The sequence below is a fragment of the Solanum pennellii genome, chromosome 12 (assembly GCF_001406875.1).
Source record: "Solanum pennellii chromosome 12, SPENNV200".
Taxonomy (NCBI): domain Eukaryota; kingdom Viridiplantae; phylum Streptophyta; class Magnoliopsida; order Solanales; family Solanaceae; genus Solanum; species Solanum pennellii.
Window position 1 is genome coordinate 4,161,694 of NC_028648.1, and position 17,340 is coordinate 4,179,033.

Consider the following 17,340-nt stretch of genomic DNA (forward strand, 5'->3'; position numbering starts at 1 on the left):
GTCATGCCAACTGATCTTTATTTTAGTACACTAATAATTTACTTTTACATGTGATTTCATCAGCATGTACATGTTTGTATGGAACAAACAAGAGGAAAAATGGAGTAATCGTTTACATAAACATTTATAATCCTCTTCGGTTGTAGTGATTTATAGTCTCAATATTTATTTTCAATTCATCCGAAACTTAAAAAGTTTCTTTTGAGACTTACTACAACCCCAATATTATTCCTCTGATAATAGCACAACTCGTTAGAGCTTGCAATTAATTTTGTGTACTATCACATATTGCATGACACCATCCCTATGGTGAGCATCTCCTTCAAGGAGGAAATTATATTATTATTGTCATGGTCAAAATCATTACGAGCAAGACGTCTTTCTTGCTTTACTTTTGTTGTACCATAGGTACACAACCAATGACAAATTTGTATTGCCACACAATAATGACCACAACCCTTATAGGCAAGAACTATTTCTTTCTTTTGCCCTTTCGGTAGTTCACAATAAACATACCATAGTGACGTATAAAACGTACAATACAATTAGCCATTTCTGCCAAATAAAATTTATTTCCTCTCAAATCTCCCGTAGAGATGAGAAGTGACATATATCATTTTTTTCTCAAACCTTCCATAGAGGTGAGTTGTGGTATATATCCAACCCATAATGATTTTATCACATCTGGACCCATTCTCTTATAGAATGGTCGAGCATTCACGATACTCATCACAAGTCACATTCTCTTCAAGGAATGGACTAATTATTTATATGTACTTCATAAATTTGCATTATAAGCACATTGTCATGGCTTTAAAATTCATCATATTTCCATGACACACCTCAACATCACTTTGAAAGATCAAGTGTACCATCACTTTATCTTCTTGTATCATGATAGAGGATTTATAAACTTGTCAAATTATTGGGTTGACAACATTCACAAGTCTAATGACCTTTCATACCATTTTGATAATAAAAATTGCCTTCACATTTTGAAGGACTATTTGAAGAACTCATAGTGTTCTTCCTTTTATCATTACCACAATGATGACTATTATAATTCTGTCCCTCCACGCCCTTATTCATATCATTAATTATTTGTCATCTTTCAGACTAATCATTCACTGCTACCACATTCATATGATTGAATGGAGCAAGTCAACAGGCGGATTTCAGAGTTATCACATGTTGCTACCACATTCTTTTCAAGGAATGGAGCAAATTCAATATGATGAATTTCAAGACATTTCATCAAAAATATATTATTTTTCTTAGTCATCATTTTATCATCGCTATGGTGCATTGGCTCAAACTCAATGTCTTACCCATATAAGGCGTGTTACGCCATAATTCTATGGGACTTGAACCCAATCACGGTGCATCAAAACTCTAATTGATGTCTTACCCTTTTGGTGCGATAGAACTTGAATCTATCGTCTTATCCTCAAATATTTTTCATTATGGTGCATCCGGACTTTAACCTGATGTCTTACCCTTTTGGTGCGATGAAACTTGAATCCATCGTCTTACCCTTAACCAACGGTATAATAAACCGAAGTACAACATGATTTATTCTTTGAGTCTTTCAAAACAATCAAAATAATATTCAAACTCATGCTATTAAAATTTTATACCTTCTTCCATTTAAGAAGTTTTGTATAGCATGTCATATTCAACCAATAGTAGTATATGTCTTCGGTTCCTGATAATTGTTAGTGACTGAATACTATTTTATTCTAAATCATAAAATTATTTAGAAAATACATACCTGATTTTATGCATATAATACTTTGATCTTCATAACGAGATCAACCAAAATATGAGCTAAAGAAAAACAAGAACTCACTCTCAATTAGATAGAGACTCGTGCTGATAACGTGTTATAAAATCAAGCTCATAAGAATATAATCATAAAGAGAAGAAGACAAGAGAAGTAGATAGAAAAAGGGGAATTTTCTTTTTATTCAAGTGTATGTAAGTCTCATCTGTATGTGTTACAATAGTGAATGAACAACCCTATTTATAGAGTGAGAAATCACTCCAAAGGTCACCATATTAAGTATCATAATAAATAGATACATTCTTATCCAAAAAGGTTCATGTAACCTAGTGAATATGAATGGTTGTTCATGTACTAACTTTATGGACTATCCACTTATTCAATGTATTTATAACATAATTCATATTATCTCAATAATAATAATAACAAGTGGGCAAGAGCTGGAAAGTAGTAAGAACACACATGATGTAATTTAATTGGGAAGATGATCTGATAGACCATCAACAACCATTTTTGTTGGCACATTTATTATTAGCATGTTATAAATGTTATACAGCCAGCTGTTAAATATTTTCTACTTTCTCCGTCTCAAAATATTCGTAATTTAAGATACTCATTTAGCTTTTTATCTACTCCCTCCGTACTAAATATTTATCATATTTTATTTTCTGTAAATTAAATTATAAATTTTGACCAACATAGTAAACTAATTTCTTTTAATGAACTTATTTTATGTTCAAAAATTAATTAATTAACTCTCATAAAGTAAAATAAAAAAAGTTAAAATAAATAGATGAGAGTTTAAAGAATAAAATCCAAACCTAATAAATTAAATAAGTTAGAGAAGAATTAATGCCAATTCTGCAAATTATTAAGGCAAAGTTATTGATGTTAGCTACTTTTTTGTGAGTAGTTTCTAGCTCTAATAAATATTTGTTTATTTTACTTTTTCATTATATTAAAAATATTTTTTTATCTGTTATTTTTAGTATATCAACAACAAAATGTATAGATTTTCATGTTTTATCTTAAATATTAATTACATATTCTTTTTAAGAAATATGCAAAGTCTAATATACACATGCATCGTAGATATATTTTTTACTTACATATCAAGATATCAAGTCAAGTAAATTGAAACGAAGAAAATAATAATTCATTCACTTAAAGATCCCTCATCTGCTAAAGTTTGTTGACAAGTGGCCGATACAATGAAAGGTGACCATAACTTCTTTTTTTATAAAATTCCCACCTGGTTTCGAGATTTTGTAATAGAGTCCTGATTAAATTTAGATTATGCATTGCAGAGTTCATTTCGATGTGATATTTCCAATAAAATTTTCTTCATACTCAGACTTTGAACTCGAGACATTCCCATGACTCCATGTAGGGTGTCCTGGGGCGGAGCTAGCACGAACCCCCTTCAGCGAAAAATATTTCTATTTATACATGATTAACATTATCTTTTACGTATATATAGTAGATGTCGAACTCCGTTCAATTAGTTCATAATTTACTTTTGAACCTCCTTATCAAAAATCTTAGCTCCGCCACTGGCCGTGTCCGTATATTTCCCCAACAAGAAAATCAATCACGAACATATGAAATCCAATTATCCATCTCTTCATACAATAAATACAAAGATATTAATTACTAATACTAGCAAATATATTATTATTCACACACCTAGGCTCTAGCTAACATTACCAAATATTTATTTATATAAGGCAATGATTTAAGAGCTACAAAACATAGTACATTGTGAACAAAATTAGAACAACAAAAATGAAGAATATTAATGTGAAAAAAATAGTTGAAGAAGAAGAAGACTATGATGAAACGTCGTCGTTCCCCGTTAGCCCTACCGGGCAATATTTTACGAGCTCAGTTATGTCGATTTCTGTTATTTGTGTGTTGGAATCTGAAATTCCGATCGATGATTCTTGTACCATCACATTGCTTAAGGATGTTTTTGTTCCTATAAATCCTCGTTTCTCTTCTATTATGGTAAGTTTTTTAGTTTTCCGCGATGTGTCAGAATGTCCTACGTTAGTTAAGAGATATTTCGATTGTGATCTCCTTTGATTGAATATCTTTCGTTAGAAAATTATATTATGCAAGTTGGAATAAGACAAATTTCTTTTGTTTATATTTAAATAGTAGATTTTATATCTTGGTATATTGAAAAACTATAGTGAAGTAGCTAGTTAAAGGGTTCAAACAGAAGCGAAATTAGAATTTTAATTTTATGAATTCTGAATTTTAGAATGATAACTTTACTTGTTAATGATTTGGTTCTAAACTAAACGTTCATATATATGTAATGAATTTACTCTTTTGAACAAAAATTACTGAATTCGTATTCATACTTCTAGCTCTCCTAAGTTCAAAAGTTAGGTTTAGGTCATAGAGTCATATTTTAATATTTTTCTTTAATTCCCATTATATAAAATCTTGATTCCGTTATTGATAACTATATATTGTCTTATGAATTACAGATTGAATTAGGGTCGAGATCTATCTTTATTCTTCAAATTCTTGATTGTTTTTATCCTAATTTTCTTGTTATTAATCTTGATTAGGTGAAAGACAAGAATGGAGTGAAACAATGGAAGAAAGTAGAAGTGAAGCACAAAGACCACATAAATGTACCAATTTTTCCACAAGGAAAATCAAAAGAATTTTATGATAATTGTTTCAATGAATACTTGACAAAAATTTCTATGGAACAATTCCCACAAAGTAGACCACTATGGGAAATTCACATATTTAAATATCCAACAACAAAATCAGCTGGAAATTTAGTGTTTAAACTTCATCATTCACTTGGTGATGGATTTTCACTAATGGGTGCACTTCTTTCTTGTTTACAAAGAGCTGATAATCCTTCACTTCCCTTAACATTTCCATCATTTACTAGTAATAATAATAATTATAATCACAATTTGGAAAGTGATTATAAGAAGAGATTGTGTACTAATGTTGTTCAAAGGGTTAATGGGGTTGTTAACACTTTTTTAGATTTTGGATGGAGTTTAATGAAAAGCACTAATCTTGAAGATGAAAGAACATCAATTAGGTCTGGTGATGAAGGTGTGGAGTTTAGACCAATTGATATTACAACTATGGAGTTCTCTCTTGATCATCTCAAAGTAATAAAGTCCAATCTTAAAGTGGTATGTTGTTTATTTCTTGTCTTAATTGTTTTCGGTATGACTTCTGCGTTACTGTGTTTGTTTTACTACTTGATTATCTTATGAATATATTTTACTTAAGTTGAGGAACTATCGTATTACTTAAAAAGACTATTAAATCTAACCTTAAAAGAAGTCGGAGAAAAGATGTGATCTTTACAAATAAAAAATTGATTTTTTTTAAAAAATTCTTTTTGCGACCTCTAAGTATTTTGAGACCTACATTTTATGTCGGTTTTGTCAAGTTGATTTTTGTTATCTTTACTAGTGTCGGAAACAATCTCTTTAACCTTTGTAAGGTAATTAATGGTAATATTCCATATATGCCACCTTTTTAAGACTTTGTTATTTAATTTCCTTTCTTCTTTTTTTTTTTTTTAAAAAAATTATGATTGATAGATATATATATATAGCTACCTGCCACTTGGGTGCATTGATTCTTGATTATTTGATTTAGAATTTTTTTTTAACTATAAATATTGATAAAGACCATCGAAGAATTATGTTGTGTGAAAGGACATGTTTAGGTGGAACTATAATCTAAAAAACAAAACTATGTTTTTTTTAATTTGCTTGGACTATTAAATAACAAAAAAAATATTTAAAGTACTATATTATCAGATTATGTTCTCATGGGAATTAAGTACCCATATTTCCCCCCCAGCAAATTGCACTTGGTGCATATAGGTTAGGAATTCATAGTAATAGCACTAAAATAATATATCACAAACAAAAACCGTTAAAATTTTGAGTTTATAAATTCTAATTAATAAGCTATAATTACTCTATTCAGGTATATAAATATAAAATTTAAGTTAAAAACTATTAAATTATATCGAACCTGTATACAACAACCAACGAGGAGCAATTACTAGTACTAGTAAAATACACGTGGATATATTAATTTTCTTCTTAATTAGTTGAAAAAGGTAGTAGTAGTTCCAATTGGAAATATAACTTTTAATGCCCTAAAGTACTAAATTCATAGATGGGCTGGGTGATGGACACAATACAAGTGATAGTATTTATTCCGTCCCTATTTATTTGTGATATAATATACTTATTTTATTAATTTACCCAATAATTTTATCATTTAGCTTCTATTAATTAATAAAATTTCAAAAATCAATTTATTCATTAAAGAGATTTTATTTTTTAAAAAAACATTAATTTTATAAATAAATTAAGAATACAATAAGTAAAACAATAAAATATTTTCTCAATTTGTTAAAAATAACAAGTAAAAAAATCATAATTGAACAAGTAAGAGAAATTATATATATTTCATCAAGTATTTTTTTATCTCTGACGAGTACTAATATAAATTTTTTGGAATAATTTTGTCATTGCTTTGTCTCATAAGATAGTGTAAAAAGACTGCAAAGTTGATAACTAATATGAGACGAAAAAAATATCTATTTTGTTCGGATAATTAAAGACAATCAACTCCCTAATTGGTACCATGGTTGATTGAACCTTTCCTCGAAAATGTAATTTTCAATTTATGGCATTGAATTAGCTGTGGTGACCTAAGTTTTCAATTTATGACATGTAACAACTTCCATGACCAACATTAATATCTCAACCTCCTTTATAGTTGTTGCCTCATCTTTAATGTCACCACACTAGTGACGATAAATATCTATGACATGATAAATTATACTGAGATTGATTAATAATTTGTATAAAAAACAGTCTTTTTACGATAGGTTAAATTCTATTTTTAGTGTAACATTTTATTTATAATGTCAACGTATATCATGAGTCGTGATCTTGATATCTATTGAGAACCTTATACTATTTAAGATTTACGATTTTTTTTGTCTAACAGACCATAAACGATGTTATATGTGGAGTTTTGTTTTTGGGGGTACGATTATACATGGAGGAAATGAAATATGATCAGAAAAATGCAAATTCAACGGCATTAGTGTTACTCAACACTAGAAATATTGCAGGATACAAATCGGTGAAAGAAATGTTGCAACCAAAAAATGAGTCAAAATGGGGAAATCAATTTGCATTTTTACATGTTTCATTACCAAAAATTGATAAAGAAGAATCATCAACTAATCCTCTAAGTTTTGTGTTTAAAGCACAAGATGTTATTCAGAGAAAAAGAAACTCCGCGGCTGTTATTCTTACTGGAAAATTGCTCGATACTTTGCAAAAGTATAAAGGTCCCGAGGTGAAACTTCTTACTCTAATTCTCTATAAAAGGACGAAAAAAGGACTATACCCTCATAAGAATTTAAAATTTATTGGTTTAAATTTCTAACCTTGTTTTTATGTTATATACTGAATTCTAAATTAATAATTTGTGTTACAGGTAACGGCTAAATATATCCATAACACGTTGAAGAATTCTAGTATGACAATATCAAACATGATTGGGCCAGTGGAAAAAATGGCTTTGGCAAATCATCCAGTTAAAAGCTTGTACTTCATGGTGGTTGGTGTTCCCGAGGTAATTTACAGTCTTATATATTTTTTTTTAGTTTAACTTATACGTATTGATAGTGTAAAAAATATTTATAATGCATTTTTTTGTGTGTTTTTAGAATGTGTTTACACCTAGCGCAGACTCTTCAGTATCGATGCGGTATTTGTATCGAATTCTCTAAAAATCTATTCCCTCCGTCCCTTTTTCCGTCCCTTTTTACTTATTAAGAAAATAATAAATGATGTAGTGAATTTACCAATTTATTTCTATTAATTATGAAGTGAATGAAAAGTTCTACATTTTAAAAGTAATTAGTCATTTAATTGAGGGTATAATAGGTAAAAAAAATAATTGTTCTTTCTTGATTTGTCAAAATTGACAAGTAATTAGGGACAACTATTAAAAAAAGGGATAATACTCAATTACCCCCTAGCCTATACCCAAAATCCCTGAGACACACCTTATCTTTGATGGGGTCCTATTACCCCTTCAACTTTTTTTTAAAGTAATTTTTTACCACTTTCTTACCTACGTGGCAATAATAATCAGAAAGGTTGATCGGATTGTTCAACACGCGTCGGGCCCCACTTTTGCAGCTTTCTAAAAAGTGACTATCAGCTACTTTTACACTTCCCAAATTCGAAAAAGCTGACCATTTACGTTTTCAAAATTACTTTACCAAAAAGAAGATAAAGAAACAAGGAAAGAAAGAGGGAAAGTTTAGCTTGATTTCAAAAAATCAACAAAGGTTAGAAATTTGATTTCAAACTGATAGTTGATTTTCGATGTTGGATTTTATTTTACCTTTTCAAATGAAGGAGCTATTTAACTTGAATGATAATGGAGCTTCTTTAAAAATGAAGAACACTGAAAATGGAGTGTCTTTTTTTCAAAAGATGAAGACAACTGCTTTAGAGAGAAACATTGATATTTATTTTTGAGTTTTTTTCAAATTACTTTGACACGTGGCTAACTTTTATTGGTCATTGTTATCTATAATCTTCACTCACGCGCCCTATATGGGTGAATTCACGTATATTGCCACGTAGGTACAAAAATGATAAACAATTACTTAAAAAAAGTTTGGGGGTAATAGGACCTCATGAAAGATAAAGTGTGTCTCAGAGATTTTGGGTATAGGCTAGGGAGGTAATTGAGTATTATCCCAAAAAAAAATGAACAAGTAATTAAGGACAGAGGAAGTACTATTTTTGAAGAATCTGACATACACTTATTAATATTTTTAAAAAGTTCGAACAACAAAATTTTTTACCTACATATTGACTTAATGAAATTTGGTGATTTTTCATGCAGAGTTTAACAATAACAATGATGAGCTATATGGGAAAATTAAGAGTGGCTGTAGGAACAGAAAAAGGTCTAATTGATCCACAAAAGTTTAAATGTAGCATTGAAAATGCCTTTGATAGGATTTTCAAAGCTGCTGTGCCTTCTGCTTCTTCCAAACCTTCAAATTAATTCATAAAATTTGGACTTTTATTGTTTGTTTTTTTTCAAATCTTATTTGATTCATGTATTCATTTAATGACTCTATATTTATTTTTAGTAATGAAATTCAGATTTTGTTTAATTTGTTGTCTTCAACTAGAATCTTTATTTCATTTGATATCTGTTAAATTGAGTCAATTCCCTAAATGGTCAGCTAAGTTGAGGGAATTACCTTGAAATATCATTTATGTTTCATTTAGAATCAAAATATTACCCAACTATCACTATTTTCCTTCAAATATCTTTGACACTTCAAAAACATCACTCTCTCGTAGTTGTCATGCATGACATGTCATTAAAATCATTTTTTAATAATAGACTAATTTAATTCATTAAATTCATTTAACTAAAATAATGATCATATCATTTTTTTAATTTTTTATTAATCTTTTAAGAATAAATTTTCATACTTAAAATATCATAATTAAATTCTTTATATTTTTATTTTATGCAGAATACGTTTTTAAAACGTACTATAATCATCAATTTTGAATACTTATAAAAACATATATTCAAAAAAAATATTGATTTATAAATCACTCATGAACGCTAATTTACTTTGATCAATCATAAATTGTATAATAAATCAATAATATTAAAGGTCGATTAATTATTTAAAAAATAATTATTTGAGTTAGAGATCCATATATACTTACAATATCATATTTAAAACAAAAATAGTAAGTGAATAATATTTATAGAAAATAAAATTTTAATCTTTATTTATTACTAGATGAATCTCATATAATATATATATATTATTGAATTATATCAGGAAATTCAATTAATTATTAGTTTATTTATTGATGTTTTATTGTATGAAAAATTATAATATAATATAAAATAAAAGAATAAAAATAAAAAATGAAATTAGAAAAAGATAAATAATAATTTTCACTTTCTTATCAAATTTTTTTGTCATCCTTACAAATTTATCTAAATACTTTTTTTCAATAATTTAGTTAGGAATTTTAAAATTATCTGGTAATAAGTGCACACAAAAAAATTTTCATTGAATTTTGTTTGGTGACAATATATAAAGTTACTAGAATTTTTAAATTTTTTTCTTATAATCTTCATAAGTTCTCATGTAATTTATATATTTATTTTGTAGAGACATAAATTTGATATATTATTTTTCAAAATGATGATTTAATGACTGTGCATATCAACTAAAATTTAAGGAGACTTTTGAGGTATTTAGTATTTCTAATGGATAAAAAAATATAATATTATTCACTTACTATTTTCTTTTTAAAAACAATATTGTAAGTATATATGGATTTCAAAGCACCCAAATAATTATTTTTTAAATAATTAATCAACCTTTAATATTATTGATTTATTATACAACTTATGATTAATTGATGTAAATTAGCATTTATAAGTGATTTGTAACATCAATATTTTTTCGAATGTAAGTATTTATAAGTATTCAAAATTGATAAAATTATAGTACATTTTTAAAATGTATTATTCGTAACATAATAAAATAAAAAGTTTTATTATGATAAAAAATTTAAGTATGAAAATTTATTCTTAATAAACTAAGAAAAAAAATAAAAAATAATATGATCATTATTTTTGTTTAAAGGGTTCAATGAATTAAATTAGTCTATTAAAAAAAAAATTGATGACATGTCATGCAAACTAGAGAGTGATGATTTTGAAGTGTCAAGTATATTTGGAGGAAATTAGTGATAATTGAGTGATATTTTGGTCTTAAATGTATCATAAGTGATATTTTAAGGGAATTCTCTTAACTTGGGTGATCATTTAAGAATTGACTCCCTGATAAATTAGGTCTTAGAGCCAACTCAAAACGAGAAAGACTGCTCCAATCTTATCAAGAGTTCACACATCTCATTAATCACCAACGTGAGATTTTTGTCATTCTTTAACAATATCTCATGTGATGTTGATATTCATTTTGATACTTGATTAATCCAGATACACTAGTAAGGTCTATTAAGGGAGGAAATGCTCTCTATCAGAAATTTTTCTATTCTAGGACTCGAACTTAAATTTTTTTATGGTTCCTTTTTCTTCTAGTTCATTTTAAAAAAGATATTATCCATTTTCCTTGAAATTGAATTACCTCGAAATATCATTTAAATTGTAATAATTTTTCTTAAAATGAATTAGATTTTTAATTATTCATTTTTTTATATTTTAAAACAAAATGATCTTTAATTTTTGCAATTGAACTCATAACATGTTGAGAGTGGACTTTAAGATTTGTGTACTATCTGTGTAAACATTTTTTACACCATAATGTTAAGTTCACTTACAACGATATATTAATTAAATCTTTATAGCAAATCTTATATTAATAATTAACCTGAAAAATAGAAGAGTAACTTGCTACAAAGGATTTAATATAACTTACAGTAAAATTTAGGGAAAAAGATTTAAATATGTCATTAAATTTTGAGAAAAAATTTATTTATGTCATCTGTTAAAAGTTTGGTTTATTTATGTTATTATCGTTTAAGAAAAGACTCATTTATGCTATTATTTATTAACAGTGATTTTGCACAATTATTTTTGACATGTGACCAATTATAATTCGGCCACATCACTAATTTTTTTAGTGAAAAAAATTAAAATTCTGAATAAAAATTGAATTAAAATAACCCACCCAAATAAAATTAGGAATATTTTAAATTTTGAAGTCTTTTCTTAAACGGTAATGACATAAATGGACCAAATTTTAACGGATGACATAAATGAGTTTTTTTAAAAAATTCATACTTGAGCTTTTTCCCTAAAATTTAACTCTAATGTTGATACTAAATCTGTTACATCAAGTTAATTAACCCTAACATTTCAGATTGAATCTCATTATCCCAAGAATGCAGTAGGGCTTCAATAATATCATCATTTGAAGAAGATCCATTAAGCAATTCCTTCACTCTTCTATACACCATTGTTGAGTCCCCAATAACCTACACACAAATTAAACAAAAAGATGTCAAAATGAGCTTTAGCTTAATTACTAAATAGGTTTTGGAATTCTAGTTCATTTTTTTTAAAAAAAAAAAGACAAGAATTTTAACTTTTGTCAATAACTGCTCTATTCTTAATCAAAAGTTTCAAATTCGAGCTTTGAATATGAAATTATCTTTGATAGAGAACATTTTTTCCTCTTAAACGAGATTTTTCAACGCAAATTTGAATTAATTCCTAAAGTGATAAGAAGTGGGAAACCAGAAAAATAAAACTAGTTCCTCCATTCTCATTTAGTTGTCATGATAAGATATTTAAAGAAAAAAATAATTAGGAGTATAATTAATCGGACTAATATATCCGTTATTAATTCATTAGTCTTTTGTGTATTTATATGTCTCTTAATTCTTATATAATTAATCCTAAGGTCAAAGTTGGAAGAAAATAATTACTTCTCTCTTAATTTTGTAAATTAACTACTAGTTCCTCCATCCATTTTTACTTGCTCATTTTGACTTAATACTTAATAAAACGATAAGTTTAGTATATCACACACTTTAACCGTATAAAAAGAATAGAACTTTAAGTTTTCTCTTTTATCCTTCATAAAATAATCTATAGTGACACAAATGATAAATTTCTAACGTTTGTTTAACCACAAATTAAATTTCAAAAGTTTTTTTTTTGTTTCTTTAACTATGTGCCAAGTGAAGCAGTATCACATAAAATAAAACGAACCGAAAATCAAAGCATGCATATACTTACCTTAGTTTCATGGAAAATTTGCATCATAGAGTTCCCATCTAGAGAAAAGTTGGAATTAATTACTTCAAAATTTTCCTCATGGAATAACCTAATTATGTTATAAAACATAACTAAGTTATCAAGGCCACTAATCAAGATTAAGTCCATTGTTGGGCTCATTTCTTGGACTTCAATTTGAGGTGAAGATAATTTGCTAATACTTGGATTTGGATCATGATTAGCCATGCATAATAAATTGGACCTCTTTTTAGTCCTTAATTTTTCCAATTGCATTTTGCTCTTCTCCAATTTGATTTCCAAGTTTTTTATGTAAGTTATTGATGCATCTATTTGATCTGGCAATGTCATTGCTTCCTGCAACTAATTTTCATGCAAACACATAAGTATGTCACAAGAGTACGATAAATAATTCTGATTTTAATCCTCGCGATATATAATTAACTAGTTCATTCATGTAAGAAATAAGTAATAAGTATCAACTAGTTGTGAAATATATAATCATCAAATATAGAGTAACAATACACGTTTAACATACACATATATAATTAGTGGTGGAACAATTCATAATTCATAAATATTCATGAGTAAAGAGGTCAAATGTGCACATTTCAATTGTATTGTTCAAGTTTATTCATGTATTTATTTTCATCTTTTGAGTTTTGTATTCTTTGACCTCTAACTTATATATGTACAACAACAAGTGATTTTTCCTAAAGAATTTAAAAAAAGTTGGTAGTTAATAGAACACTAGAATTAAATCCTATTACAAAAAGATGATTTCATACCCCTTAATCGTCCCCTAAATGCATGAATGTCTCCTTAAATATTCTATATTAATGAAATTGTTGACTTATTGGGTTTTGTTGAAAAGGAAGGATCCTTATCTTTGGCCATCTAGTGTATGTTACGTTCTCACTCAAAATTTAAACTCGATAAATCCAACCAAACAATAAATTTTTAATATATATCTATTATACTTTTATAGTATCGAGTTACATGTAATAAAATTCACAAATTACATATGTATCAACATAAGTTGTATTCGCTAAAATTAATTTATTTAGTGTGATTTCAGATTAGTCGATTCTGAATAGAAGAAAAATGTGATTTTTTTTATCTCTCCATATATAGCTAAAATTGAAGCTTTCGCCTTTCCTCTTTTGATAATCTAAATACACAATCTTAACAGTGAAAATTTAGGGTGTTTATCACCGGAGTAACCTCTCTCGATCGTCACGAAAAATATGATGATTCATAAACAATATAATATAGAAATTAAAGAAAAAAACCTGAGATGGATGAGGTGGGAGGAGAGAACAAAGATGATTAAAAAGGTTCTTCATATTGTTCCTTCTTTTCTTCTCCACATATTTTTTTTCCAATCTTCGTGCTGAATTACAACCACTATACATTTTATTGATCATCATCAAATATATAATATTTCTTGTTATATAATTTTTTTTCTTCTATTTCAAGAAATTCTAAAAATAAATCTTTATTTGTGCTAGAGATTGGAGAAATATAATAATTATTTATAAGTTTTAAAAAAAAAGGCAAAAAGGGGTCCACACAAAAAGTATATAAAGTTAGTATAAAAAGATACCATAACGTAATAATGTAAACGTCATGAGTTGAATGTTGATTAATTATCTCATCTCTCCTTTCTCCCCACTTTCTCTTCCCCCTTTTTTAATTCCTCATAATCGTTTATTTGGTACGTGAGATAAATATAATAATTATAAAAAAAAAATTAAATTAAATTTATTTAATGTCTAATTTGAAGTAATTATTGATTTCAAAATTATTTTATAAGGTAGAATAAAAAGATTTCGTGAAATATCTCAGATCATTGAAATATTCTTGATTATCTCATCATGTGTACGAAAATAATTCGTAAGTAGAGTTACATTACCTATAAAAAATTATCTTTTTTATTTTGTTGTACACTTTTATTTTATTTTAAGTTTTAATTTTTTTTAAAAAAATCAGAGGATAAAATGCTTAAAATTTATTCTTCTAGCTAGATTCTCTAGGTAAGAGATCACACTAATTAGTATAATACTATATCTTTTCCTTTTAAAAAAATCATACCAAAGTATATATACCAACTTTTATATAACTAGATTTAACTTAACTTAAAAAGCTTTTTAAACATAACTTATAATGACATAGACATTTAACATTTACTTTATTTCCTTAATTTTTAAAAAATCTTTTAAGAATAAATTATTTTATATAATTAAATAATATCACCTAAATTAAAACGGACTGAACTTTTTTTTTATTACTAGTGATGGTGACCCCAAATTGTAGTTACCGTCCATTTTAGTAAAGCAAAGCATCAAATAAAAGTATGTGTTGGCTAAAATGTTCACATTATTCTGCTCAATGTAGACGAATAACTTCTCTGTCTTTTTATTAAGACGTAGAGTTGAGATTACAACGATAAAATTATATTAAATATATATTTATTGATCATCAATGTAGAATGATGCATCATATTTTAATATTTCGTAAAGAAATGAAACTTAAGTGTAACAGAATTCAAAGTTTCTATGGAGAAAATTGAATAATTGGTTATTATTATAAGTTAGTAAAAGTTTTAAATCATAATTAATGGAAATAAAAATGATTTAATTATAGAAAAATAGTTTGAGAAATATTTTAACTTTGATAGAAATCGTTGTTACGGTATCAAACTTTATGAAGGACTTTTTACCCTTACACTCTTTAATAGTGTATTTTAAAGGTATATATGTACTCATGTGGACACATTACTATTTATAATAATGCATTATTAATAATGTTCACGTAAACACATATATACCTTTATAATACACTATTAAATAGTGTAGAGGGGTAAAAAATCTTTTACAACGTTCGATATTATAACAATAATTTCAATCAAAATTCAAATATATTTGAGACATTTTTCCCTTTAATTATCTTAATTACAAGAATGATATGTTTCTAACTTCTTATTTTAATCAGTATCTATGTATATTGAACATGATGGGATAAAATAGTCATTTTAAACTGACTAACAAAAATATATTTTCTAAACAATTAAATCCATGTATAAATCTGAATCTTGATACAATTATTATCAAGTATATATATTAATTGTCAATTTGATTTATTGAAGTGTGAGTTTCTGAGATGAATAATGCCATATTTTTTAACTTATTCATGTTATTAGTCGTCAATCTAAACTTCTTTACTTTAAATAAATTTAAATTCATTACTTGAATATTATTATATTAAAATCTTTAAAAATAAATTTATCGAATAAAAGATTTTAAATCCGCCTCCACATAAAATTAAAAAGATAACTGTAGAAATTTCGGCTGAGATTTAAAAATCAACGGTCTTTCATGTTTGATTCCATTTATCTATTTGTGATTATAACTTAAAAGTGACTTATAACTACGTTACACAATAAAAAGATATAGCCACTTTAATTTTTTTTCTAAAATGATAAAAGAATATATTAAAAATTGTTGTGAATTTTGATGTTATTTTCTACTTTCGTATTATTTTTTTGTCTCAATTTATACGATATTGTACAATTAAGTTTAAGACTTTTAAAGAAACTTTGTTATGTTTATCAGAATATCTTATTAAAGTCAGTTTATACAATACTTTTTTAACTATATTTAATAAATTAAAAGAAAAAGATTATTATATTTATTAAAATGTCTTATTAAAGTCATCGTATTGCTTATTATTTAGTTGCTTTTTTTTCGTAATAAATGTCATCAAATATTTCAAATAAAAAAATATGAAATATCTTTTAAACGAATAAAAGAAAAAAAAAAGCGTATAAATTAACATAGAGCGAATAATACTTTCATGTTAGTGGATGGTAGGGCAATTTGGAGTAACAAAGTCAACTCATAACACTACCCATCCGTTCAATTTATTTAAATTTGAGTGAATTAATATTCAACTTATTTTATTGGCTAATATATAAATATATATTTTTGAGATCATTATTTAATAATTAATGTTCACTTTATAAATTTATTTTTAAAAAGTTCATTGATTTTGGATAGAAAGATAGACATTGTATTTGAAAATATGGTCTTGTTAAGACCCAACATCATATGATCTCTTGATATTTAATACGAATTGTAAAAGATAAATTTTGAATTATTTTTTTTACTAAAGTACAAATAAATAATATTTTTTTTATATATATGTTTGTACCTCACTCATACATGACTGAATATATGTAAAAAAGGGCAAAATTTTTAGATTTATGCGTCTAAATATAAAAATAATATTTCATTCTTCAAATTTCAACAATTCTAACAGTCAGTTTGATTTTGCTTACATGATTGACCTACGTGAAGAAAAGAATTGAAATTTAGGTATTGCATTTGAAAGTTTTTGCCACATATAGTATTAACTTTATTTTTTATTTTCAATTTCCAAATCTACTTTAAATAAGCTCAAATTAGAAACGTAAGTTTCATATATTAGTAAAAGAAGGAAAAAAACCTCCATGATCAATTTGATAATATAATAATAAATCATACAAATTCATTTAATAACCTTTTAATTTATTTCACATATGGATATATCCCCTCTTACTCAATCCATTTTGGCATATTCAAATTTTACCCAATCCACTCACTTAACATTATTAAAACCACCTTTGCATGTGAACCTATATATATATATATATATATATA

The 17,340-nt window shown here is 26.4% G+C and overlaps 2 protein-coding genes across 4 annotated transcripts; one reads left to right on the plus strand and one right to left on the minus strand.

The window, feature by feature from the left end:
- The first annotated feature begins 3,451 nt into the window (after positions 1-3,451).
- Positions 3,452-9,009, plus strand: LOC107007560 (O-acyltransferase WSD1-like). Of its 2 annotated transcripts, none has more exons than XM_027913693.1 (5): positions 3,452-3,790; positions 4,366-4,959; positions 6,809-7,165; positions 7,307-7,444; positions 7,539-7,700. In XM_027913693.1, the coding sequence occupies exons 1-5, from the start codon at positions 3,569-3,571 to the stop codon at positions 7,599-7,601; spliced, it is 1,374 nt and encodes a 457-aa protein (XP_027769494.1). In that variant the 5' UTR covers positions 3,452-3,568; the 3' UTR covers positions 7,602-7,700. The 2 variants fall into 2 exon arrangements, with proteins under 2 accessions (XP_027769494.1, XP_015061717.1); XM_015206231.2 differs by lacking the exon at positions 7,539-7,700 and adding an exon at positions 8,735-9,009 and having other exon boundaries at positions 3,569-3,790.
- Positions 9,010-11,604: 2,595 nt separating this feature from the next.
- Positions 11,605-14,130, minus strand: LOC107006813 (transcription factor bHLH162-like). Of its 2 annotated transcripts, none has more exons than XM_015205331.2 (3): positions 13,933-14,130; positions 12,644-12,997; positions 11,605-11,877 (listed from the first exon to the last, which is right to left on the minus strand). In XM_015205331.2, exons 1-3 carry the CDS (start codon positions 14,068-14,070, stop codon positions 11,731-11,733), a joined length of 639 nt encoding a protein of 212 aa, XP_015060817.1. In that variant the 5' UTR covers positions 14,071-14,130; the 3' UTR covers positions 11,605-11,730. The 2 variants fall into 2 exon arrangements, with proteins under 2 accessions (XP_015060817.1, XP_015060816.1); XM_015205330.2 differs by having other exon boundaries at positions 12,644-13,003.
- Between the last annotated feature and the right edge of the window lie 3,210 nt (positions 14,131-17,340).

Excerpts from the sequence above, each read along its gene's own strand:
- LOC107006813 (XM_015205330.2), bottom strand. The coding sequence starts at position 14,070 with ATGATGATCAATAAAATGTATAGTGGTTGTAATTCAGCACGAAGATTG. Across the intron at positions 13,004-13,932 it reads TCCCACCTCATCCATCTCAG|TTGCAGGAAGCAATGACATT; the intron begins GTTTTTTTCTTT and ends CATGAAAATTAG. Across the intron at positions 11,878-12,643 it reads AAATTTTCCATGAAACTAAG|GTTATTGGGGACTCAACAAT; the intron begins GTAAGTATATGC and ends ATTTGTGTGTAG.
- LOC107007560 (XM_015206231.2), top strand. The coding sequence starts at position 3,569 with ATGAAGAATATTAATGTGAAAAAAATAGTTGAAGAAGAAGAAGACTAT. Across the intron at positions 3,791-4,365 it reads CTCGTTTCTCTTCTATTATG|GTGAAAGACAAGAATGGAGT; the intron begins GTAAGTTTTTTA and ends AATCTTGATTAG. Across the intron at positions 7,166-7,306 it reads AAAAGTATAAAGGTCCCGAG|GTAACGGCTAAATATATCCA; the intron begins GTGAAACTTCTT and ends TTTGTGTTACAG.